Source organism: Cervus elaphus, chromosome 1 (genome assembly GCF_910594005.1).
Source record: "Cervus elaphus chromosome 1, mCerEla1.1, whole genome shotgun sequence".
NCBI lineage: Eukaryota > Metazoa > Chordata > Mammalia > Artiodactyla > Cervidae > Cervus > Cervus elaphus.
The window spans coordinates 65,733,571-65,757,090 of NC_057815.1; the positions used below are offsets into that span (position 1 = coordinate 65,733,571).

The following is a 23,520-nucleotide window of genomic DNA, read 5'->3' on the forward strand; positions in this document are numbered from 1 at the left end:
AGACCTGAGAGGGAGGTATTAATGGCTATATCTGAAATGCAGGCCATATTCTAGTTCAGCTGCTGGTCAGAAATTCAGTCTGTGAAGTATTCTAGTTTTCTCTGTCCTGTCAGCCTGTACCTGAGGTACAGGGTGGCAGAAAGCCCTGGACTCGGCTTCCCACCCCAGTTCTCCACCGTCTGTGGCCTTGACCAGGCTGCCTCCCCTTTTAGAGCTGCTGCTGCTTCGCCCTACATCCTCTCCCTGTTTCACCTGAGGAGAGGCCCTAACCCAAGAGGTGGGAAAGACCCCGGAGAGGTTCTTAAGGCCATGTGGGGGTGATCACTGCTACCAAGCATGAAGCATTAGCCAGTAAGCATCTTCACAGTGCCCCAGGCAGCTCGGCCAAGAGAGACACAGGCTTCAGGGAGGGTAGGAAGACAGACATGGGGAAGCTGGGAGTGCTGCCCAAATGGAGCAATGGGCTGGAAGCCCATAACAGCTGACACTCACTGGGTGCTTACTATGTGCCTGGTGATGTTCTAAGCAAGCTATAAAGGGTAAGTCTAAGAGATAAGTACTATTACCATCCCCACCTTATAGATGAGAAGACTGAGTCATGGATTAAAGTAATTTGCCCAGGGTCTCAAACCGACAATATGGCTCCAGGTCTGTGCTCTTAGCATCTATACTCTATTGCCTCAAATTTCCCACTCCCTCAATCAGCTGGGCTTTTGGCATCTTCACCTTAAGGGTTCTGAGTTTTGTGCCCAGAACCAGGGTCAGTCACTGTCCTATGATAACAGGGAGTATAGACTTCAGTGCTTACTTACTCTCACATCAAGTTACTAAGTCCTTCTACTGATTTGCTAAGTAACTCTGAACAAATCTCAGGGCTTGATTTTCTTAGCTGGAATAATTTTGGTTTCACATGATCTTAGCTGAGGGTTATCTAGAAGTGAGGCAACAATAATAACAATAGTATCCAACATGTATTGATTGCTTACTAATGTGCTCAGAATAGTGTACAGCATTTTACATCATTTTCTCACTTAACCTTCATGATAATCCAGTGAGATAGGTACCATTATTGAACACATTTTACAGATGAGGAAATGGATGTAAACAGAGATCTCAGCCAACTCCAGAGTAGTTTACAGCTGAACTCAGATCCCTGCTCTTGATCCCTTCATCGTACTGATGCTATTAACTGTGGTCTTTAGGGCTCCACCACTCTACCTCAGGATGAAATCACAGGATGCCGTTAAGGCTTTTTTTCTCAAGGATTATTAACTCTGATAATGGAAGTTAACAAAGCTGCTCAATTTGGGAAAAACAGTGGAGGTTAAAGAGAGAAAAAAAAAAGCTCATAGGAGGTCTGATAAAGAAATTATAAAAGTGTGCAAACAGGGATTTCTCTGGCAGTCCAGTGGTTAAAACTTCGTGTATCCACTGCAGGGGGGCATGGTATCAATTCCTGGTCAGGGAACAAATATCCCATATGCTGTGTGGTGTTGCCAAAATAAGAAAAAAGTGCAAACAAATCTTTGTGAGGTAGCCAAGTCTGGAGGTATCAGTGACTCTCTTCAAATGAGGAAACTAAGGTACAGAAAGCCAGAGCTTGAATTCAAGTCACCGACTCCCAGGCCAGTGCTTGTTCATTGAGTGAGCCCTCCTTTACACTGGGCCCTGTATATGACACTCCCCACATATAAGCCCTTGGATCCTGGCAACATCAGGTATCCTGGTTAGAAAGCTTACAGTTCAGAACCCTCAGATTACAAAGGCACGTCTCAAACATGCCTGTTACATGGCCAGAGAATGTCTGTGCTAAACACAGATGTTGTAATGAACTGATCCACAGGGCTGGTGAAGGTAGGAGTTTTATAAAAGTACCAACTATGATTTAAAAATAAAATACATGGATGATTATATTGGGCTTCTCATGCTCCTCATCTCCCTATGTGACATGAGGACAAAAAGGACAAATTTATAATGTAGTCTTCTTTTGCAACAGATAACAACGGTATTGAGAGAATAGCTGACAGATTGGATTCTCGTTTTACTTCTTCCCCTAACAGGTGATTTTGGGCCCTTAACATTGCAGGGTCTCAGTTTTCTCATCTGAAAAGTGGCTCTAATTTGGCATTTAAGCTATTTTCCTTGTAAGATCAAATAAGACAGTAGATGGGAGTGCTGTGAAAGGATGGAGTGATGGTTAAATATGAGACAAGGGATCAGGTACTTGATGGGTGTTAGAGCCTGAGCTTACTGTGATTCACAGTATCTCACTTGATGCACACAATAACCTTAGACACAGGACTGATTAGCTTCATTTTGAGGCAACAGTTGAAACTTGGAGGGGTAAAGCAACCTGCCTAGGGCCTGTAGAACCTGTGCCAAGGAATGGCTGACTCCAGAGCCTGGATCACCCAGCCCACTATCTCCAAGGGGAGAGGGTGGTACTTCCGTCTCCTAGGTGAGGCATGCACTGAAGGATGCCATCGTCAGCTTTCAGGACACCCTGCACAAGTTGAAATCTGCCTCTCGTTTAGATGCTCCAACTGAAAAAACGCTTGCACCATCCATCTTTTATCAAGCCCTCTCTCCTTTCTACATCAGCAAGTCAGCAGATACTTTCCTTCTACTTCCACTGTTTATGAAGACATATTAGACAGCTTGGATAAGGAGATTATAATTTGTAATTAAATATTAACCTTTCTGACAGTATTAAAATTAAACCACTCAGAATTCTTCATCCCTAATCAGGTGGTTCCTGCCCGTAACTACATCTTCCCTAATAGTCTCACTAGTTTATGGCCCTTCCCAGAGTGCTAATTGTTTCAATCGCTGCCAACCTGATGAATTGTCCTAAAAATGCCATTTCGGTTGGCGCGTATTAGCATGCCGTGCGCTGCTTCTTGCCTGCCTGCCTGTCGAGTGGGTCTGCCCTGGCTTTGGTTGAGGCAGCTCATAGCTACTGGCAGAGTCAGCAGAAGGGGCCATGGATGAAGCTCAGGAGGACATGGCCTCAGCTACCTTGTTCTCTGTGGCTGCCAGGCCCTCAGAGAGGTGGTGAAGGGGGAGCCGGGCCACAGCAGGACAGGAGTTGGCCAGGACTCTGTTGCTGGCAGAAATCTGGGCAGTTCCTTGATGCCTCAGCTGGGGAGGCTTTCCACAGAAATTAGGCATGGACACCCAGGGTCGTGGGCAACCTGCGATGTCTCCAGACTGGGAAGCTAGGAGGAAGAGAAATGTCTGGTTTTAAGTTGAAATGTTTCTATATTCTCCAAGGACTGCTCTGACATCTTTCTCTGTGTGAAACAATTTCTTGTCAGCCTTAGAAAGTCAAACTGAGCAGGTGTTGGAAAGCCAGAGTCTGAACAAGGGGATGGGCACATGTGGGATGGAGTGGTGAACTCTCCATGGCCTGCTAACTGCACCTAGGTTCCAGCCCTTACCTTTTTGGCATCTTTGTGCATATATTTGGCTGTCTGCTTGGCCAGTTCTGTTTTTCCTAGTAGAAGGAAAAGAGAAGTATTGGGTTACGAGATGACTATCTCCTGGAATGAAAGAATATTAGAAATGCATGGATGCTGGAAATAATACATGTTATGGAAGGGAACACTGAGGCTCAGAAAGGGTGACTCTCAAAGTCACCAAGGGAAAACTGATGGTAAATATGGGACCAGAATCAAAGCCTGCATTGTATCTTGATTTTTTTGTGGATGGGGACTGAAGCTTTCTCTCTACAGTAGCATCTAAAAGTGGGAAGTTGACTCATACAATCCAGAGCCATCTTGTCCTTTGAATCCCAGCACAAACCTTGCTTTTCCTAGAAGCACCTTGATTTCCTGGCTCATTGTACTGTCTCTCTCTGGACATCCATGGTCTTGCCATCCAAGCTAGGCCCTGGAGCCAGAGGCCAAACAGAGGTTAGGAGAGGATAGAAACCACCCCTCCCTGGCTTTACAGCTTTTCTTTGTAACATAAAGAAAGGATGACGATACCAAAGTGATGACTCTGAAGGGCCATTTGGTTTGATGGTCAAGTCTTTGAAAGTCACTGCCTGTCTAGTATGGGTCAAGTTCTATGGTATAGTGTGAAGTGATGGTAATCCTTTGGGACCCTACATCAGAGGCAGCATCCATGAAGATGCTGAGGAGGGAAGAGGAAGCAACAGATGCATGTAATTCCCCATAAAGACAATGGGAGGGCAGTGATGGTGGGACTATGAAGGTGGAGAGTGAGAGGGTGATAACACTTCAGATAATCCAGCCCAACTGGCTATAAAAATCCCCAACCCATTTTACTGCAACCAGTTCTGCTATGCACTTAGCACTGTGCTGACCACCAGTGGCTTTCTTTAGCTTTCTAGAGGGTTCTGGCCCCGGCTACACTAGATAAGGCTGGTGCCGTGGGCAGTGGAAATGGTTCAATTATTCCTACAGGGCAGCCTCTGGGGTTGCAGAGTGGCTGGACCAGGACTAACAGGCCCCCAATGGCCTGGCCCTCCTGGTGAATCAGGCCCTGCACCACAGCTTCCAGAGGGAGAGGCATAATTCCAGCTGTTCCAATGTGACAGATGATCCTCTGCTGGCTCTGTAATTCGAAGGCAGTTGTTTTGGGAGCTGGAGTTGAACTAGAGGAGGGTCGTGTGACTCTGGCCCATAGCAGCTGGGGCTCCTCAGTTCTCCTCCCCATAGGCTGATCTACTCCCTGTTACCTATTCCAGATGATCCCAAGAAGAGGAAGACCAGGGGGTGTTCTTCGTCGTACCAGCCATTCTCCTTCCTCCGGATCGCTATGGCCAAACACACAAGACGGGAGGACAGGGAGGGAGGCAGATAAATCAATGACACAAAAGGCAGGATAATTATCACTAAGTATACAATATGTTTTACTGCTCTGCGCCCACTCAAAGTCCTCACTACCATTAGTGCTGCCTAATCTGATTAGCTGGCAAGGCCCCTAGAGACACCTAATCAGGTTAGCATGGATTTGGAAAGCTGCCCAGAGCAGATTTCGGATAAAGTTTTCCAGGATGAGCACTCAGCGTTGCCAGGGAAACTGAAAGGCTGGTGGATGGTGAATGGAGGTGAACGGGGTGGGGGCTGGTGAAGGAGAATTGGAGAGGAACTTAGCTCTCGGCTGGTAACCCATCTACTCACAACTGGTTGGCGGCTGAGTCCGCCCCTATGCAAATGGGAGAGGCAGAAGCCCATGGCAGGGCCTCAGGGACCGGGGGTGTGAGCTGTGAACTCTTTCCCATTTGGGGGAAGTAAGGTCTGCTGTTAGGAAATACAGCCAAATGCACTTTCTGGAAGCCAGTCAAGGGTATTGTGGAGCTAAGGGCAAGGAAAGGTGAGCCACTTGATAGCACCTCCACAAACCATGGCCTCCACTGGACAGAGGTGTGGGAGGGGAACAGACATGTACCAAGTTCCTTGGGGCTCAGCTCTGCTACAGTAAGCGCTGACCTCGCCTCTCCAGGAGGGAATATATAATCCAGGGCTCTGCATGTCATACAGGGTGGGAGAACCAGGCTCAGAAGCATCACCCAAGTCTAAGAGTAAGGAGCAGAATGAGGCAGAACCATCCGAAGAATCATTTATTAAACATGTCATCTCCTAGGCCCAATGGAAAAATCGCCAACATTTTATTACTCAAGACCCATACAGATAACCCTGAGTGGAAAATATTATTTTCAACTCCATCAGATTGAACAGGAATCTGAAACAAGAGATAAAGATATCTACCCAAGTCACATAACTAGTAGATTACCAGCTGACTGGTGGAGATGGTAGAGTTGCATTGCTAAACCTGTCTTCTATTTTGGTCACATATGGTTACAAAAAGTGGGATTAATTTGGGTTGCATAAATGGAAACATGCAGTCAGAAGCAGGAAGGGGAGAGAGCACTGCACAATGTCAAGGTCGGTCTGCAGATAGAACAGCATATAGGGTCTGCTTCTCAGAGTGCTGAGGGGAGATGAGCAAAGGTATATGTCGGAGGACAAGGCCTGGAAACCAAGTCAATGGAGTAGGAGTTGACAGTCTTAGGGAAGTGTCTTCAGTTTGAGGTGCAAAGATCCTACACACTATATACTGTGTGGTATGATCTGTGTGGCTGGGTTTCATAGAAGTGGCTGGAGAGGTCGGGGAAGGCTTTCAGAAGAACTGGAACTGATGACAGATCAGACTGGGCAGGATCTGGAGGGGCAGAGGTGGCAGCATGACAGAGGTGGGGGGCGGACAGGAATGAACATGAGTAGCTGTGGGCGGGATCAGACCACAGAGGTCTTGAATGCCTGTCTCAGGAGTTCAGGTCCACACTGCGGGCTTTCTCACCTCAATCTCTAATGCTTCTTCCTAAGATACTTTCTAGTTCTGGCCTCAGAAAAAACAGAAACTGCAACCTCGTGAACACCGGACAAGCCACCCTGCCTGCCCGGGATTCTCTCCCTGAGATTTCTGAGAGGAGTCTGAGAAACCACTCAGTCTAACCTCTCCCTTGGGTTAGGCTCAGATCATCTCTAAACTGACTGGCTTGGTCCTCTCGAAGACTGGCCATGAGGGGAACCCACAGGCTAGGCATGAAGACAAAGAAGCCCCAGCCTGGCGAGAGGGGAGGCCCCAGTGATCTGACAGAAGCAACACCCTGTGGGTGAGGGTGTTTGGGGAGGTAGATACCTATAAAATGACAAAGGCTAGACTTCTGTGAATATATGTGTAGGATGTGTGCTGAGGTAACGGTGAGAATGGGGGGTTATCTGAAAGGAGTCACACTTTTCCAGAAGTTGGCTAAGTTGAGAATCTAGGTTTGAAAGAAGCTGGGCATAAACTGGATTCAGCTTTCATGGGGGTATCTGGGGAGGCCAAAGTACCCAGGCATCACTCAAATGGGGAGCCCTGGGAGAGAGGTTCCCCAGGTGTCATGAACCTGGGGTTCTGATCTTGACTTCTCTTTTACGAAGCTTCCCAGCCCACCAAGAGCTACATGCCTCTGGGCTAAGCAGTTCAAAAATACCATGGAGAACATGGAATTGGATTACGCCTGGGGCCATCTTTCCCCCCTTCTTTTCTAACAACGCACCTGGGAGAGAGCTCTTTATAATGCCAAGCAGACTCCACTGCACAGCTGTCCCTGGTCAATTCTGCCGGACTCAGGGCATGAGTCTGGGGTGGGCTCGATCTGGGCCCCCCGTGAAACAGGCAAAATGCCAACCATTAAACAATTACAACTCTGGATATTTCTAATAATATCTGAAGAGAAAAACGGCAAAGCAGATGGTGTCCGACAATGAAAAATGGAAGTAGCTAGGGAAGACTGAAGAAGGTGGGGCCCCGGGTGTGTGGTTGGCAGGGCGGCTGAGACAGAGACATGGCTGGGTCCATTTGGGATGCGGCCACAGATATTTGTGCTCTCACTGTGGACAAGCAAATGCAGCAACTTTCTCTGCTAGCACTTCAGAGCCTATAAAGAACTTCTGTAGACATAACTTCATTTGAGGCTGATTACAAACCCACGAGTCAGGCAGGGCACGTAACTTGATTCCCATTTTACAGATGAGATCATACATGTAAAGACGTGAGGTGACCTGCTCAAGATTACGCAGGTAAATAATGAACCTGCGCTTTACCCCTCATGCTGGCCAGCTCTTGAACCTGAACTGGTGATTCAGGAGTTTAGAGGGAGGAGTTGGCTGTTTCCCACACAGCACTTCCTCATTCCCTCACCTCACCTGGAAAGTTGCTCCTCTGCAGTCTTTCAGTCTGGCTGCCTCAGTCACTCCATACGTGGTCTCAGGAGCCCCTGCCCCTGACCATCTCTTGACCAGTGCTCTCTGGGCTTGAGATGGTCTCAAGGTCCCCTGAGCAGGAAGCTTAGCCCATCTGGCCAGTCCCATCTCTGGGGCTCCAACAGGCTCGGCAGCCTCTCCACACGCTGGACCAGTGACAGGGTCCCCTTGCTGGGTTCTTCTGGCCATGTGGACCACGACCATTCATCCTACATCTCACCTGCAACAACTCTTCTCCCTTACTCCATATCACATTGGCCCCAATAACCCCCATGTTCATTGATGGGGTGGTGTGGTGGGAGGGCAGGAGCTACAGGATCTAGTTTGGGGTCCCGGCTCTGTCACTTATTAGTTGACTTTGAGCAAAACACTTACTCCTTTAGAAGCTTGGTTTCTTCATCTCTAAAATGGGACTAGCCATACCTGCTCAGGTGGCCCCTCGTGAAGATTAAAATGAGTTAATGGTTATGAAAGTGATTTGTTAAGTTGCAAAAAGAAAAAAAAAATAAGAAGAAGAAGAAGAAAAATAACGGTAGTCATAGCAGCAGTGGGGGCACAAGCCATTAGCTTTTTACAGAGATGTGCATGCTGTTTTACAGAGAGCCCTTTCATCCTTACAATACTTCAGAGAAGTAAGCATTATCTCTCCATGTTACAGAGGAAGAGGCTAGGTTCAGAGAGGGACAACAGGACGGTTTCATCTGTCTGCACCCTCATAACAGGGGGAGGGTAAGTCCCGATTTGATTGTGTATTTCGTGGGTGCATGTCTTAGGCCTATTTCCTGAGGGACTTTTGCAAAATATGTGCTGACTAAATGAATTAATTGTTGGTCTTCCTGGAATCACAAGGGGCAAAGAACAGATACTTCAGCTCCCATTTTACAGGGAAGAGTGATGCCTGGATCCAAGAGTCTCTTACGGCTCCAAGTGGTTACTATTACCCTTGGGTAAAGAAGGCTTCCATTCTCTTCTTAACTTCCCTCCAGGGAGCCTTATCCATTTGTTCAGCAAAAAAGCTCTGTGTTGAGTGTTGGGGCACCTACAAAGAAACCGAAAACAGGTCTGCACCTCTTGGGTGAACGCTGCTATGAAAACTGTGCGTGCCAAGTGGTATGGAGTACTATGAAAAGTGTGGGAAACGCCATTTGTTTCTGACTGTGACTTGGGGCCGAAGCACAAGGGGGAGATGGCTAGGCAGCCAGGATATGATGGCACATTCCAGAAGGAAAGCTCCGGTGTGTGCAAAACTCAAGTGAAACAAAAGAACTGCCTTCTCCTCCCATGCCAGGCCTTTGCCTCCATCTAGCTCAAGGTTTTGGGGGAGTCTGGGTAGGCTGACTCATCTCTCCTGATAAGTTCTACTGATGCAGCAGATTTTTTTTTTAATCTAACCTGGAACAGTCTGCCCCATGCTTGTGCCACCTCCTAGGGGAACCTATCCTTCAGAGGAATTCCACAGTTCAGTCACCTAAATGTCTATTAGTATCTTCTGTCTAAGCTTACAGGTTCAAGGGGCATAGCTCAGCAAGTGCCTGCTTCTGGCGCCCTGGGTTTGGTGGATGATAAGAGAAAAGCTCTCTTTTTAGTCTGTCAGGAGTATTCTTTCTGAAGGCAAACTATTGCTACCGAGGAGTTAACGTACTAAAATTGCAAATAGCTTTTGTTGAGCCCACCCACTGTGTGTGAGCGCCTTGCAGGCTTTGGTTAGGTTAAGGTTAGGGACCCTATGGGTTAGGGACCACTGGAGGGAAGACTGACACCCTTCCAGAAAGAGGTTGAAATAAGAATCTGTGCTCAGGAGAGGCAGAACCTCAAGATGTGTTTAGACTTTGTTCATCTGAGTTTACTTGGGTTCAACAACCTTTTACATACCTGCGTGCCAACTCTGGGGAAACAGACCTGAAAGAGAGGTAGTTTCTGATTTTTGCAGGGAGAAAGACATACAAACAGACGCTACGTGGTAAGTGCAACAAAAAAAAGTGTCCACGGGAAGCGCACAGAAAGGCCCTGCACCAGGCGGAGAGTTAAGGAAAGCTTCCTGGATAAGGCATGGGTCAGGTCCTGGCAGGCAAGCAGAAGGGCAGAGCAGTCCAGACAATAAGAAGAGCAGGGGCACAGGAGGGACTCCTGAAGTGGGGAGGTGGGACTTAAGAAGTTTTCTAAATTGAAAAAAAAACAACAACAATAAGTTTTCTAAATTAATCACTACCTCTCTACAACTCAGAGATGATCTGGATCTATTTCTCAGATTACAAACAGGACTCCAAGGGAGGGTCCAGAAAGCTAGCTGCAGCACTCAGGAAGATTACATTTCTGGATTAGTCAAAGAGGGAGGTGGAGTATGAGATAGGATGGTGCACCGACTGTGTGTATATACGGGTGATATTAAGGTTCTGAATTGGGGTCAGACCCAGGCTTAGAAGAGCGGTCAAGGTGGTAGAGCTTCCCTGGGGAGTTCACAGGCTTCAGAGTCAATGGGGACCAGATGCAATGGGCTTCGGGCATAGGCCTCTGGTCAGAGGGAGCCACTGGGAAGCCTCCACGGGTGCAGGTTGCCCAGAAGAGGCTTCTTGGAGCAGGTCTGGGGAATGGGATGTCCCCTCAAAGGGTCAAAGGCTGACTAGCATGGGTGTTGTAAACAATGATTTTGCTACACTCACATTCTTAGTGTGCTTGTGAACAACTAGGAAGCAGGCTTAACAGCTTCTCCTCTTTCCTCAGAGCACATCACAGAGATGGACAAGGGGCCATAACCAAAGTAATTAATGTGACAAACTGCACTAAGCATCTACCTTGATTGGAGGGCTGTGCCAGGAACTGGGAAAACAAAAATGATTCAGTCAGGGTCTCTGCCCTCAGGAGTCTATTGCTCCTGAAATATAAAAACTAGCCCGAGGGTGGGAGACGGGCAGGGCTAGGGTGGGGAAGGGGCCAGAAGAAAGGATGTTTCAAGCAGAGAGGGCAGCATCCACAAATATAGGCGGGAGATCAACGCAGCATGTGCAGGGCGGCAGAAGTAGCCACTGTGTGCAGTCGGGGGGAGGCGGGCAGCTGGGGAAGTGGGGGAGGGCAGCAGGGGTGGGCCCTAATGCCAGGCCAAGGCAGTCACTCAAGAATTTTACACAGTGTTTTTTGTTTTGTTTTTACACTGTACAAAGCTGACTCCAGCTAGGGGGAAGTGATTATAGGGGAAGAAAAGGAGGCAGAGAGACCAACAAGGAGACCACCACGAGGTTCAGACAGGAGACACTGAGGTCCTGAGCTGGAGGCCCTTGGTGGTATTAGGAATGGAGGGGAGAGGCTAGGTGTGAGATCTATTTAAGAGGTAGAATGATAGAACTTGAAGGGCTGTAAGGGGAAGGAAGGGCCAAGGAAACATCTAAGCTTCTACTCAGGAGACCAGGGAATGGTGGGGCCTTTACTGAGACAGGACCACGGGAGGTGAAGGGGTGGAGGAGGGGAGCAGAGTCTAGACCTGAACAGACAGCTGGCTGCCTTTCTGAGGATGGTGGGCACAGAGGCTCTGAGCTCCCACTAGAATAGGCATCCTCCCCTTCCCCATGATCAAGAGCAGCTCAGGATTCTGGAAGGAGAACCTCACACTCGATGTCAGTGCTCTGGCTTGTGGTCTGCACGTTGGCCCTGCTTTGGCTCCAGTGACCCGAGAAGACCAGAGAGGCCATGGGGGCCTGGGCTGTGGGGTCGGTGCTTCATCTCCTCCATTTGTAAGGCCGTAACTATGCGCCAGCCTTGCTAGAAGCCCTGCAGCTGGGGATCACACTGATAAATTCACTGTATTACTTTGCACAAATCAATATCCCAGCACTTACCAGGGGTTGATGTGACCGAAATTGGTTTCAGCCAATTCGTGAGGGTAATAAATGGCCATTTATCAAATCAATTCATTCTGAGGCACTTCTTTGGCTGCCCACCCTCATGCTACCTCTGGGGTGCCAGGCTCCACCCAGCCAGCACACATCTGACACTAGCTGAGAGGACCCAGGGAGCACCCTGGCCTGCCCTCTAGATCTGCCCCGCTGTCCTGCACCTGCTTCAGTCCTAAGGCCCTGCCACAGATTCCGACCCAGAGAGTGCCTCATGCTCACGGGAGCTGGAAGCTGAACACACTCTGAATGTTGTGAGTGTGATCCCTGGCTGCAGGGCTTCTAGCAAGGTGGGCCCTTACAAATGGAAGGGAATGTACTAACCCCACAGCCCAGGCCCCCATGCCCTCTGCGTCTTTCCCAGCAGCACTGGAGGCATAGCAGGGTCACCCTACACACCACAGGACAAGGAGCAGAGCATTTCAGATCTGAGGCAGAGTGTGGGTGACAGACGGAGCTATGGGTAGGACAAGGCACTTGGCAGACATTCTGACAGCCCCAAGGAGGTGGGGAGTGGAACCCTCTACTGTGCCGGGCTGGCGGCAGGGAGAGACAAGAAGGACCAGGGGAAGAGGCCAGTCTGGGGCTGGGACTAGGGATCAGTCTTGTCTTGAAGGAAACAACTGTGGGCCTGACCTATGGAGCACAGTGCCCAACGCTGGACAATAAACATCTAGAGGAGGGGGACTGGGTTTTATTGAGACCTGTCTGGTACATACTAGAAACAGCATATGCCTTACAGTCCTACAGTCCTGAGTTTGGATCCCTGGTACAAAGGTGAGGAAACTGATGCTCAAAGAAACTGAGTGACCAGCCTGAGTTGCATAGCTGATAAGTGGCCCACCTGCCATTTGAGCCCTGGTTGACTGAATTCTTCCCATTTTAATGTCCTCCTCCCTCCCCTAACTTCTTCTGGGCGTCTCACAACTTATGGGCTTGAGAAGCTGGTGAGAAACAGGAGATCAGAGGAGTGGGCAACATGTGAGGAAACGACTGTATGAGAAGTGGAGGGTAAATACTATGATGGCAGCTATACTTCTGGCCCAAGTGGACATGAAACTCTAGTGGACCTGCTTCTCAGGCCTCGGCTCGGTCACTGATGTCTCCAATGGGTTCCTCCTCCTCTCTTCAACCCAAGAGATCCCAAGGTCTCCTCTCCTTTTACCTCAGACATGGCCTTGACAAAGAAGTGGGGGGTTGCCACCTCCAAGCTGAGGGTGGCTGTCTGTATTCAGACCCAAAAGGGCAGCCTGATGAGATCTGGGCCTGAGTAGTGGGGACATGTGTCTTCATAGAAGCTTTCCTTGGCTCCTGGGTGTGCCTGCAGGTAGCCTCTGCCCTCCAGCTGCTGAGGCAGATCTGGTCTATGGGCTCCTTTTAACTGCTGATGGTCAGGTCATGACCTGAACATGAGTCCCACTGGTGTGTGAGGATGACGGAGACAGGCTGGTCCCAGTGTGTCACAGGGATGGCCCAGTGTGACACAGGGTGTCACACTGTTCAATGACTCCTCTGGGACTCCACAATTTCAGCTTCATGTCTCCTTTTACAGGTGAGCAGAACTTGGTGCTGGGCGTGGCAGCTGCTGGGCTGCACCTGGTGGGACAAGAGGCAGCACTGGATGCACCTGACCAAGACATCACAGGGATGAGGCTTTTAAACCTGAGCTGGCAATCAGCTCGCCTGAAGGGCCTCTCAGAATATAGACTTCTGGTCCATCGCCAGAGCTCCTGATCCCACAGGTCTGGGATCATATCTACATTCTAATAAGTTCCCAGAGAATGCTGACGCTGTTGGTCCAGCGGCCACTTTGAGAACCACTGCCTCGGTTCTGCCACTCCCTTGTCGAAGCCAGAAATAGGGTTCCCTTGCCCTTGCCTCATCTGTCTTGAGGTTATCCTCAGGGAGTCATGCATGTCAGGAGAACAATGGTGAGGCCACCATCCTGAGCACAACCCCAGTTTTCTCTCTCTCCACTGGGGAGTGCATGGGCAGGAAGGTCAGGAGATGAGGGGTGACACCAGCAGGCAGTCTAAATTGCAAGGTGGCAGAAGCGCTTCTGAGGTGGAGAAGGCACTCAAGACTTGTACAGGATGTTTTCCATAAAATTGAGCCAGCCTCTGACAAATTACATTGAAGGATGGCACAGTCCCCGCTGGGAGACAGGTGACCAAAGTTCTAGTTCTGGCTCAGTTATGACAATACTAGTGATGGGAAAGCTCGTGTTCCTCTCTGGGTCTGTTTCTCCACCTGCAAAGTGGGGGTAGGGTGGGGTCAGTAGATCAGATGAAGGTCAGAGTTAAATTCAAAGCATGGAAAGAAGCCTTGAGCAAGTTACTAAAGTGTTCTGCCTCAACTTCCTCATCTGTAACATGGGCATTCAATGGGACCAACCTCAAAGGACTGTTGTAAGGATTAAATGACATGGCATATGCAAAGAGCTTAGAACACTGCCTGGTACACAGGAAGTGCTCCACAAATGCTATGCTGTAATAATAATTGCCCCTTCTCCTCAGCTTGGAGATGGCAGGACCACACCTCACTGCAGCAGACCACAAACTTCTAGGCCCTCTTCGGTACCCATATACTCACCTGCACCTACGGTGGCGATGGCGCTCTCCTGGCCAATGATGTGCTCCTTCAGCCGCTGCTCCAGGGGAAAGCGGCGCCGCTCCTCGGCCTCCCGCTTCCGCTGCTTCTCTTGGTACTGTGGAGAGAGACGAGAGATGGAAGGAGGCTCAGGAGCGCCGGACCCAGGAGGACCCTAGTTTCATTCTATCCCCCCAACCCAGGGGGAAAAAGCAGAGGTCTGGGTCTCTGGGGGTTCTGATGGACAGCTCTGGCTCATTCTTTTCCCAGTCCCTGGTCTGAGTCCTCACCTCATTTCCCTACCTTGGTGGCCACTGCTCAGGGGTCCTGGCTTGCCCTGCTAGTAAAATAAGTACCGCTAGTATTGGGTTGGCCAAACGATCCTTATGGTTTTTCCATAAGACCTTATGAACTTTTTTGCCAACTCAATAGATTAACTCTTGAGTCTGGAGTCTGACAGAAGACTTGGTTTGAATCCCAGCTCTCTCACTTATAAGATGTGATTACCTGGAGCAAGTTACTATGCTCAGTTTTCTCCTCTGTAAATTGGGGATTAAATATGACGCTGGATACAGAATGTGTCTAGTGCTATGGCTGGTAAGCACTAAGTGCTTATAAATATCTAGGTTCCTTTCCTTTTCTGCTTATCCTCTTGAAAACCATTTTTGGTTTTCAAATCAGAGCTATGAACACCCTCCAAATCAATGATACTGCATTTTTCAATTAAACACAACTATTCAGCAATTGCTATATTCCTGGCACTGTGCATGCCATAATGGAAAGGTGGGGAAGGGGCAAAGAGGAAGACTGGCCACTGGCAGGCTTAGATCATGCTGAGTGCCTGGCAGGTGTCTGGCCTCTGGCTTGATTCATTTCAGAAAAGACAGAAGCAGGAGGCTTGAGCTTTGTCCCACTGAAAGGGAGGGGAGAAGAGTCAGGTCTTGCCTTTAAACATCTCTAAGTCAGGCAAGGGAGGCGAGGCAGGGTCTGTATGTACATGAATACATCTCAGGCAGGACCAGCCATTTCCCTTGTGGTTTTAAAGCATGTGTGCCTACATCTAGCCCTGTACCTATCACTGAAGACAGTTATTTCAAAATGAGTTTGCTGCATATTTGTGATTGTGTCTTACAATCAATTATGAGCCCCATTTTACTCACTGCTATTTCTGGCATGGGTCCTGGCACAGTGGAGGCAGCTGGTGAATGTTTACAAAAATGAAGTTGATGACAAATACAAAGAGGAATTAACGGCTAGATTGGGTGGTGTAGGAGTACAGAGAAGGGAAGGATACATAAAGCATAAAACATTTCTGGGAGATGAGAGGCTTGAAGGAGCTGGAGTACTGGGCTAGTTGGGAGCTGTGGGACTATTTGGAGACTGGGTTGGGGGGTGAGTGCATGGGTCTGATGATAAAGCATCAATGGAGGCCAGGTGCTGGGGGCAGGAAGCAGGTCTTAAAGAGAGACAGAAAGACCTGGGTCTTCCGGGGGCTTCTCTTCCCTAGGGCTCCTGTAACACTGACAGCTTTCTAGAAAGCGAGCTTGCCAAGGTAAGGCCTTGTCACAAAAGTGGTGGCTGCAGATTGCTCTTGCGGGCAGAGTGGATGAAAAATACCTGCTACTTGGGCAGTGTTTTCCTGTTATGGTAGTGACCTTGACAGAAGTTAAAAAAAATAAATAGCAAACAATCCAATTTTGGCTGTTGCTATCAGTCTGTAACTGAAAGCTCCCATCAGTCCTGGGGTTTCATATGGAGCAATAATTCGGCGCCGATCCCAGCGGAGCGACGCTTGCCGGTTGGAATCCAGCACGTCACTGTGCAGCTCCCTCAGGCACCACATACATCACCTGGCTCTGCTGACTCCAGCCATATATCTGCCTCCTCCTCCTCCCTGTCCACCCAGCCCCTCTCAGCACTTGGGTCCACTGGGCTGAGAGGCTCCCATGGAGAGATGCATACATGCAGGCCGGTACAGCACCGGCCAGCGGCCTGGCCCGCTTGCAGCCAGGCAGGATGCAGAAGGAACCTGGCCTCTGAGAGTTTGTGAGGTCGGTTTGTTAGGTCACTTCCCCTCAGGGATGGGTACTCCCACCTCTGGGCCTTTTGTTCACGCTGCTCCCTCAGCACATAAGTCTTCTCTATTCCCACCCACCTCTAAGTGATCTCAGCTTAAACACCAAATTGTCTAAAAAGCCTGTTGCCCTGGCACCTCCAGAGCACTTACTTAACTGCCTGTTTCTGTCTCTTTACTCCACACATGAGAAAGTAGTGACAAAGACCATGCTCTATTCATCCCTGTAACTCCAGCACCTAGCACAGGGCCTGGCTCACAGAAGGATTCAATTTGTGTTGCCAAGTGAATGAGGTGACTGCCGTCTGTGAGATGGCTGCTGTGTGCCAGGCATGGTACTCAGAACTTTCTGTGTAGTGTCTCACTGAATTCTTACAGCAGTCCCTATATGAGGTTTGACACCTTTCTGGCTCATGGTGAGGCACATCGTGTGGCAGAAAAAGCCAGCTTTGCTCCAGAAAGACCTGAATTTAAACCTCACCTAATCTACTTGGGCTTCCCAGGTGGCTCAGTGGTAAAGAATCCACCTGCCAATGCAGGAGACATGGGTTTGATCCCTGGGTCGGGAAGATCCTCTGGAGAAGGGAATGGCAACCCACTCCAGTATTCTTGCCTGGGAAATCCCATGGACAGAGGAGCCTGGAGGGCTACAGTCCACGGAGTCAAAAAAGATTGGACACGACTTAGTGACTAAATAACAACAACAACAACAAATCTACTTAATAGTAAGCTCACCTTGGGGAAGTTAATTCAACTCTCTGAATTTCAGTTCCTCGTCTCCAGCATGGCAATGGTACTCATACCTACCTCATAGGATCCTTGTGGGATGCTGGTGAGAATTAAGTGAGATGATGCATATGGAGCACTGGGCAGGTCTCTGGCACACAGCGAATGTATATGCAGAAGTAGCTGTGTGAGAGACTCAGTGGCCAACATAGTATCTGGCCTGTGTAGGCCTTTGATAAACTTTGCGAACTTCTTCTTTACTGCATTTTGATAACTAATTTTCTAACCCAGTGCCTTTGTTTTTGTTTTGATGCTAGAACTAATTTTATCTGCATGGAGCCCCACTGATAAGGGGAAGAAGTGCTCTGGCTTAAGCAGAAGCCAGGAGTCAAGTTCACTGGGATGCCCCCATGGACCCAGTGTGGTTCCTGAGGCTTCTCCCCAGGAACCCTGAGTCTGCCGGGCAGTCTCAACACCAACTGAGTTTTCAGGACACCTCCACTGCCTGGGGTGTCTCAGCTGTGCCTGTCAATTTTCCTTACATGGTAGAGAATTCCTCCTCTAGGTGCTTTCCACCCATCGGTTTGTGGGGCCTCACTAAACACACCTCTTTTTCCTTTGCTGCAGGCAAAGCTTAACAGGAGTTTCCCCACCACTCTGTTGGTTTGGGTACCACCATCATGGCCTCCCCGAGTCTTCTCCAGGGCAACATTTCTACCTTTTGTAACTCTTTTCAGTGTCATGATTTTAGGTAATCTTAGTATTCTTTTTATTTTCTTGAGCAATGGGAAAGGGTTCTGGACTTCTATGGGGTGAGCGTCAGGTTTCTCATGAGCTCTCTAAATAGTACTGGGAAAGAGTCAACCTGTGGCCTAAATTTGAGCATACCCTGATTCTAGTACAACCCCCTCTACGCCTGGAGCCCTATATAGCTCTTCAGAGAAACTTCTGAAACTGGACCAGACTTTTTGATAAAAATGTACAGGACAATGGGATTAAACCACGTATGAGGTTACTTCTTCATGCTCTTTCCCAAATGCTTAGCACAGAGCTTACATTTAAAAAATATGTTGAGGACTTCCCTGGTGGTCCAGTGGTTAAGAATCTGCCTGCCAATGCAGGTTTGATCACTGGTCTGGGAAGATTCCACATGCCAAGGGAAGCCTGTGCACCACAACAACTGAAGCCCATGCTCCACAACAAGAAAAGCCACCACAATGAGAAGCCCACACAAGCAATGAAGAGTAGCTCCCACTCACTGCAACTAGAGAAAGCTCACACGCAGCAATGAAGACTCAGGCAGCCAAAATTTAAAAAAAAATGCTGAATGAATGAATGACTTTTTAATAATGTGAGCTGTAAGTTCAGGCTTGTGGACAGCTAAGCAGTGGAAGAACCTAGGGAAGGAAACCACTTGGTCTGCATGTATTCTCTCTGGGAGGAGAGAGAAGGCCCTTGGTAAGGGTCCATGAATGTGGGCTACTGTTGCTCCTGGCTTCCTGAGGAAATGGGAAGGAAGGCTACAGGGAATGAGGTCAAGGCTCTGCTCTGACAGGGTTCCAGTAGAGGAGGGGACAGGGTAGGTGACCCGGCCTGCAGAAGCAGAGGACACTGGGTGGAGACGCACTAGGAAGAAGCCACCAGGAGAGCAGGAGTGGAGAGTGATCATCTTCTTAATAAAAGCCACATGCAATTAGCTTCAGAAGCCCTCACCTGGAGCCAGCAGCGACCAGCTCCCTATGCTGCATCTCGGCTGGATAATCGCAGCCACTGGTTTTCATCATTCTTGATTTAATATGGCACCCCTCCTGGCTCTGAGTGCATTTACAGGAAAGGGCTGGGAGGCCGAGGCGAAGCCTAGCTGAGCTCTCGTTAGGAGGTGGGTGGCTGGGCAGAGCAGCTCTGTGGGTGAGAGTTACAGGGAGAAGGGTATGGCAGCACCCCTGCTGCTGGGCATTACTCAGGGAATACATCTGATAATAAACCTGGCGATGTGTTCACTGAGAAGGGAGCTAGGACAGGGGTGGTTGGCAGAATGAGACCCTGAGGAAAAATAGGAGAAGTGTGGTAGAGGGAAGAAAAGAGAGGCCAAGATGCAGACTGCCTTTAGAGGGAGGTCAGGGCACAGAGCCCCCTGGCTTCTCACAGACTCAGATATGCCCCATCCTCCTGACTCCCTGGATCCACCCCAACTCACATCATAGTCAGGGCTTCTACCATGTGCTGAAGCTGGGGGAGGCAGAGAGGCCTGGGTGGGGAGGTCAACAAAGTGGGCAGAAGATGAGACTGGGGGGGGGGGCAGGTGTGGGATGATGGAAAGAGTCCTGAGAAGAGGGAATGATGACAAGAGGAGCACAGGGGGTCCAACAAAGGAGGCTGGGAAATGCAGAGCAGATAGGAGGGGAGAATGGGGGATGAGAGGGGCACCTAAGGGACTTGAGAGTCTCTTGAACTAGCTCAGAGCCCACATCTGTACAGAGGAAAGCTGGGTACAGTGCCGGCATCAGTCCCATGAAGACTTGGTGACTGCTATGCCAGCATCTCAGGGTCCATTCTCTCCTCCACCTGATCCTCCTCTTGCTGCCAGATCAGTATTTTTAACATGTTAATTGGATCATGTTGCTCCTCTGCAAATAGCTGGGTTGCTCCAGAGACAAGAATGGTGAGAGACGGCTAAGAGGGGCACAGAGGGGCTGAGGTGAGAAAATGGGTTGTATGCTCCTCTGTGCGTCACATCAGGAGGTACCTGTGACTGGGGATGGTAATTTTGATCATCTGATCAAGGTGGGCTGCGCCAAGTTTCTCCACCATCATCTTCCCCTTATGTAATTAACACGCGTCTTGTAGGGTAGGACCCAGAGACTATGTAAATACCCTGTTACTCCTCAAACTTCCACTCCTTAGTCTGAGTATGGACTGATGAATCTTGCCTGATTTGGGACCAGCTGTTCTAACTCTCATAGCCCTATAGAGGTCAGAGGATCTCCTCCGTCATCATCCAGAGAGGAAGTTAATTAAAGCAGGGTCCCACTGGTAGCAAGTAATAAAGGCAGAACACTAACTCCTGCAGTCTGATTCCAGTGCCTGCACCTTCCACCCTGGAGATAAGAAAAGACCCGTTTTTGCTTTTAGGGAGTTCAGAGCCTATTTAGGGAAAGGAGATTTGAAACACAAATTTCATATTCCTACTTTTAGCATGGGGATACCTAATGAATTTATTGAAAATAAACATCAGAGGGTGTTCTTGCCAGAAATGCACAGCCTGAATTGAATCATAAAGAAACATTAGACAAACCCAAAATGAGAACAGTCTACAAAATAACCAGCTTGTACTTGTTAGAATGTCAAGAAAGACTGAGGAACTGTTTCAGATTAAAGGAGACTAAATAGACATGACAACCGAATCCAACTTTGGATCCAGAATTTTCTTTCCTTGTAAAGTGAACTATTGGGACAACTGGTGAAATGTGAATAACATCTGTAGATTAGTTAATATTAATGTTCTGATTCTGATAATTGTATTGAGGTTATATAGAAAATGTTCTTTATTTTTTAGGACATTCATACAAGTATTTGGGGGTAAAGGGGATCATGTATATACAACTCTCAAATAGTTCAGAAAAAGTATATATCTTTATATTATTCATCTCTACATAATAAAGCAAGTATGATAAAATGTTAACAACTGGTAATATGGGTGAAAGTTTATGGGAATTTGCTATACTATATTTGAAGTTTTGTAAAAATAAAAGTGAAATAAATCAGGACAATGCTTACCCTTGAGGGACAGATACTGATTGGAAGGGAGTATGATACAAATGAATGCTTGTAATACTCTACTTCTTGATCAGGTATATTCAGTTTGTGAAATTAACAGTGAGCTGTAGAGTTATTAGCACCTTATACAATATATTTCAACAAACGATTTTTTAAAAGTTAAAAGGGAAAGACAGAACACAAAGGTCTATCCCCATAAAGCATGGAGTGCTCTGTCTGGCCCATGGAAAACCTATAATCAACTTATAGGCTGGTGGTGGTGGGTCAAGCACAGAGCCAGGCATGGTGTTGTCTGGGTCAAGCACAGAGCCAGGCGTGTGGCACACCAGCACTTGAAACGAGATGCTGAGCAGGGAGCAGGCTTGGTGAGGCAGGGAAGGGGGTCTCTCTTCATCCTAAGCCAGGCGGAACATAACCCTCCACCTTCCTGTGTACCCCACCCCTTCTCTCCTGATGCCTTCCTCCAGATCTGATGGGAGCACCCAGGCGTGCAGCCCGGAATGCGGGGCCCAAGGGAGCCCTGCATCCCCAGCTACCCCTACAGCAAATGAAAAAATACACAGACAGGAAATGTGCTTGTGATTCTGTCACTGGGATATGCAAATAAAATATATATGATAGACCTATCTGCCTAATATTCCTGCCAATTCATTCTCTGGGTGTGATTAAAATGAGCAATAAATTCCTCGTGAGTCTCGGTGGAGTGAGGATCTGGGAGTAGAGATGCGGGCTGCCACCAGCACGTCCCCTTTAGCTGAATATTCATCATGGAATAGCTCCCCATATTTTTGTTTTATCTGCCATCATGTGCACAGAGATATATTTCCACCTCTCTGTTGTCTCTTAGTTAAGATGTGAAAATGGTCTAAGCTTTAAGTATTAAACCCTTCAGCTTGTGAAATCTTTCAAAGTGAGATCACAGGTTACCTTCTCTATGAAGCCTGCCCTGCTCATTCTGCCTGGAGGTGATCCATGCTTTCTTGGAACCCCCACAAGCTCTGTGTGGACCCCTCTGAAGGCACAAGTCAGCTTGTGGGTATCAGAGCTAAGAGTGCCTGTCTCTCCCCATCTTCCTCTCCTAATACCCAGCTCAGGAGACAGGAGTTGGGCTTCATCCACCTCTTGATCTTCTCAGGGAGCCTAGAAGGCTTCCATACACAGAGACTGCTGAGAGAACTAAGCAAATAAGCCATGAGAAACAAATCATTTAGGCCACTTAAAGTGACAGAGATTCTTAGAAAAGTGACATAAAAAAAAAAAAAAAAAAGAAAAGTGACATAAAAGGCAGAATAAAATAAAAAATTAGGCTTATGGATAATTCTAAAATGGGAAAACCATCAAGAAATAATAAGTGAAAAAATACAGATTCCAAACATGGAATTAGGGTCATAACTCAAATACTTTCAGGACCAAGAAGGAAATATAAATGCCTGACAGTTAAGCATATAACATGGTAGGAAACAGATACCTGTGGCTGGAGAGACCATACTACAACCTCTAAGGCATTACACTCACATTAAAAAAAAAACTCTGAATTGGCAAAATAAAATGTGGCTGCCAGTTTGAGACCCATGGTTTGTACAGAAGGCTATCAACCAGGTTAAGAAAAAAAAAACAAAAAACACTTATATATAGATATGGTCCAGAAAAGGTAAATGTAGTATCATAAGAGGAACGCTCTGATTCATATCTCAATAGCTGCTTATAATAGCCTGATTTTCAAAAGTCACGTTTTATTTTACCTTCAGTTTTCTCACCTGTAAAAGGGGGGGAAATAAGAGCTACCTCATAGCTTTGTTACAGCATTAGAAAAATTATGTATTAGAGCACCTGGCAGAGTACCTAGATGCACTTGATAAATGGTACCTACTATTACCATAAATAATTAAAACATTAATAATAGTTATATATAGGTAGTAGGGCTAAAATGCTTTTAACTGAGGTTCAGTTCAGTTGACATCTCTTTCAGGAAGCCTTCCTTGATCTCTTAGGCAGGATTAGAAGCCACCGTGGGTTGCCACAGTCCCTGGGCTTCCCTGGGACTGATGACTCAGTGGTGTCACACTTTACTTGTCTGTTTCCTCACCAGACTGTGAGCTCCTTGAGGGGTTCACCCAGATATCTTTTTCCCACCTAGCCCTGAACCTGGCATACAGATGTCATTTATAAATATGCACTGACTTTAATTATCTTCATTTCATATTGTCCAGATTTTCTGTAATGGGAAAGATGACTTTTATAATCACAAATTTTCTATAAAGAGTGCATATTTGACTATAGAGAGGTAGGTGTAGGTGGAAGAGGCTGAGCTGGATGGCAGGGAGATGCCGGATGGACAGAAGGGGAGAAAGATAAGATCGGAGTGGTAGTAATCCGTGTCTAGACAAAGAGCCAGGACATGAGGTCTCAGGCTGGAGCCTCAGCACCCTCCAGGCCTGAATCATTATGTCACTGACATAGGGCCTGAACTCAAGAGCTGAGCAGCTGCTGCTTACTTCCTGGCAGAGGGTGATATAACCCAATCTAAAGCAGTATTTCCGCCCTGAAACTCTTCCTCACAGTTTTGAAGAGGTAGTTTTTTTGCAGCCTGGAGATAAAAAGCAGAGCAGAAAGAATGGGTGACCATGGAGATGCTGAGCAACTGAGAGAAAGACAATGCTGCTGATGTCCAGGGAGAGCTGAGGGTGGT

At 47.9% G+C, this 23,520-nt stretch overlaps 1 protein-coding gene across 2 annotated transcripts in view; it reads right to left on the reverse strand.

The window, feature by feature from the left end:
- CLPB (caseinolytic mitochondrial matrix peptidase chaperone subunit B) overlaps window positions 1-23,520 on the reverse strand; it is a 153,504-nt gene that overhangs the window by 23,754 nt on the left and 106,230 nt on the right. For both annotated transcript variants that reach the window (XM_043906456.1, XM_043906463.1), the window contains 3 exons: window positions 14,258-14,372; window positions 4,706-4,783; window positions 3,441-3,496 (listed from right to left, as the gene is read on the reverse strand). In XM_043906456.1, the coding sequence (XP_043762391.1) occupies window positions 3,441-3,496; window positions 4,706-4,783; window positions 14,258-14,372 (249 nt within the window). The remainder of the gene's footprint in view (window positions 1-3,440; window positions 3,497-4,705; window positions 4,784-14,257; window positions 14,373-23,520) is intronic.